The sequence below is a fragment of the Ananas comosus genome, linkage group 10 (assembly GCF_001540865.1).
Source record: "Ananas comosus cultivar F153 linkage group 10, ASM154086v1, whole genome shotgun sequence".
NCBI classification, from domain to species: domain Eukaryota; kingdom Viridiplantae; phylum Streptophyta; class Magnoliopsida; order Poales; family Bromeliaceae; genus Ananas; species Ananas comosus.
The window spans coordinates 11,379,403-11,382,609 of NC_033630.1; the positions used below are offsets into that span (position 1 = coordinate 11,379,403).

The following is a 3,207-nucleotide window of genomic DNA, read 5'->3' on the forward strand; positions in this document are numbered from 1 at the left end:
AACAAAAAAGGGATTAAAAAAAAAAGATGAAAAACTTCTTGTCCACATCAAGGGATTTTCATGTACAGGTATTTCTGGTATATTTGGGTAGCTATAGGCCACAAGGTTTGCTTCCTCTTTGGAAAAACTTACATTTCATAGTGGCAATTCACATGTTAATTCTCAAAGTGCATGGAATTCCATGGACTTTCTAGCTCCAAACAAAAGGAATGGAAAAATTTAAGTGAATGAACTAGCAGGTGGAGTAAAACTTATTAAGCTCTCCGAATCATCACCTGGCATTACTAAATATACATATACCTAACTCAACTTGGCAAAATGTACTGGACTTGCACTTTTGTAGCTCTCAATCACTCTATTTATGAGAAAGATGGTTAGCTTAAGAAGGTGAACAAGGATTGGGAGATAACCATTGGGGTGTGAGATGAAGGGGATTAATTCGAACTTGAGCCAAGTTCATATGCGATCGATTGGATCGGGATTTCTCCTCGGATGCTTTACTATATTGTTGTTCTATTTCACAACGTATGATCGATATGTGAGTCTAGGTGCTGGTAAGTGTTCATCACTCAGTTTGTATTCTGATTAATTGAAGCCTAGTAAGAGGTATGACACGAGCTACGAGTCTTTTATTCTTTTGAGGTGATTATTATGTTGAGTTTTCTCGAGTATAAGCAACTGAAATACCGTTCTCTAGCTGCTTGAGTTGCTGGAGAAACAACAGCCTTTTCACATAAAGAGGAGGCTCTGAGATTGTATTTTGCGAGACTCTCCTACCCCGATTTAATTAATTTCTCTTATATGATATTGTGATTCAAGTGTTGGCCTTATGGTCAAAATCCGCCCACATATAAGAGAGAGTGTTGATTATAAAAGATAAGAAGCACCGTTCTCTAGCAGCTCAAGTTGTTAGAGAACAAATTCTGTTGAATATTTTGTTTTAGTTAAGCGACTAATCATGTAATTGGCTTGCAGTTGATTTTGAAGGACCATCAATTCACGCGAGTTCTAATCCTTCGGAAGAGAAGATAAACTCCGAAAAATTAGGTAAGCCTGAGTTTTCAGTTTTTTTTTTTTTTTTGAGAAAAAGGTAACACGCTACCCGTTTCATTCATTCAGAATATGAACTTAGCTACATGGGTGAGGCAACAAGGCCTCTAAAGAGATGAAAAGCCGGACAAAGATGAAAAAAAAAAAAAAAAATCAGTGTCTTATACTATTTCAAGCTTTAGATACCACTAGAATAGTACTAGGTCTGTGATGAATTGAGAAGTACACTATTTAATAAAAAATGTGCATGCAAGTGCGTGCAGGGCAAGGCTTGACAAATGCAGTTGGAGTAGAGCTTTTCGCGAATCTTTAATTAAAGCTTGACAAATGCAGTTAGAGTAGAGCTTTTCGAGAATCTTTAATTAAAGTTTCCACTAGTTGGAGACACAGGCGAAAGTTTCAAATTAGAGTTTCATCTTTCGAGTTTGGTCGATATTTCGGTTTCCTGCTTTAGCCAGAAGCTCTAGATACTTGCCTTCGAACTTTTGACTTCTGCTTCTCGATTAGTATTGGGAAGCTAGACCAAATAGGCACAAACCAATGAAAAGATGCAGTGATGAGATTTTTCAGATTCACGTTATATGTTATCCTCTTTCTCGTCTATCATGCTGAGAGTCTGAATAAGTTGAAGCGTCACTTGAGCGTCAGAATAAAGAGGATGGATCGAAGAAAATTCATCAGTATCTAGCCAACCTACTGTTTGTGTTTTTTTTCAGTACTTTGACCAATATATATATANATATATATATATATATCTAATATATGTGTATATGGGATCATGTTGTAGGAGGTGAACAGGTTGAAAATGTGAAGCCTCAGAAGAAACTAATCTGCAACTTCGCAGATCGAAGATCTGATGTGTGTGAAATGGACGGCGATGTTCGTATTCATGGCAATTTTTCTTCTATATACTTTATTAATTCCATCGAGAGCGACACTTCAGTAACAAATGAGACTTGGCAAGTCAAGCCTTATACTCGAAAACACGACCGCAACTTAATGGAAAGAATTCGAGAACTTACCATCGCATCTTCGCATAGTCCTTTTGATGCCCCTACATGCACTGTAAATCATAGCATCCCCGCCGTTGTATTCGCGACAGAAGGAATAACCGGAAACTTCTACCATGCCTTCACTGATTTATTGATTCCTCTCTTCATAACTTCTCGACAGTTCGACGGTGAAGTTCAATTCCTTATATCACAAATGCTTATCCGGTGGGTTCACAAATACGAAAGGATTCTTAAGAAGCTCTCGAACTACGAAGTTATCGATCTCGACAAAGAAGTTAAAGTTCATTGTTATCCTCATGCAATTGTAGGCCTACACAGCCACAAGCCTCTAAGCATCGAGCCCTCGCGAGCTCCGAATAACTATTCCATGGTCGACTTCGCAAAGTTCATGCGGACGGCCTACGCTCTAGATCGAGATTCATCGATAAGTCTGCGCGAAAACCCTAGAACCAACAAGCCAAGGCTTTTGATCATAGCAAGGAATCGCACTCGACAGCTAGTAAATATTGACGAAGTTGCTCGAATGGCGGACGGGCTAGGGTTCGAAGTTGTCCTCGAGGAGGGCTCGTCCTTGAGAACGGTGGGGCAGTTTGCGCAGATCGTGAACTCGTGTGATGTGATGATGGGTGTTCATGGCGCGGGCCTCACCAACTCTATCTTCCTTCCTACTAATGGAGTGCTCATACAAGTAGTCCCCTTTGGTATGCTTGAGGCCGCGAGTATGGTGGACTTTGGGATACCTGCAGGGGACATGAAGTTAAAATACTTGCAATATAGCATAAGTGAAGAGGAGAGCACTCTCATAGAGCTTTATCCAAGGGACCACCCTGTGCTTAGAGACCCCAAGTCATTGCACAAGCAAGGATGGTCAGTCTTGAGCAAAATATACTTGCGTCAGCAAAATGTGAGGCTTAATGTCACAAGGTTTAGGCCTGTTTTAGTGGAAGCAATGGGGCTTCTTAATTAGTCAATAGCAATAATGCTATGGTTTGATGTGTTTATGGGGTGTGTGCAAGCAATTTGATTTAGACAAAGGAGTTTTCTTGGTTTAATGTGTGATTTTTATCAGGTTATAAAGATTAAAAATTAATAATTACATCACTTCTGTATTATTCTTTCTTTTTTAAAACAAATAAAAGCTCAA

At 39.2% G+C, this 3,207-nt stretch overlaps 1 protein-coding gene across 2 annotated transcripts; it reads left to right on the forward strand.

The window, feature by feature from the left end:
* On the forward strand, window positions 306-3,207 carry LOC109716073 (protein O-linked-mannose beta-1,4-N-acetylglucosaminyltransferase 2-like). 2 transcript variants are annotated; one of them, XM_020241364.1, is made up of 3 exons: window positions 306-554; window positions 976-1,047; window positions 1,838-3,207. In XM_020241364.1, the coding sequence occupies exons 1-3, from the start codon at window positions 425-427 to the stop codon at window positions 3,028-3,030; spliced, it is 1,395 nt and encodes a 464-aa protein (XP_020096953.1). In that variant the 5' UTR covers window positions 306-424; the 3' UTR covers window positions 3,031-3,207. The 2 variants fall into 2 exon arrangements, with proteins under 2 accessions (XP_020096953.1, XP_020096954.1); XM_020241365.1 differs by lacking the exons at window positions 306-554; window positions 976-1,047 and adding an exon at window positions 1,193-1,730.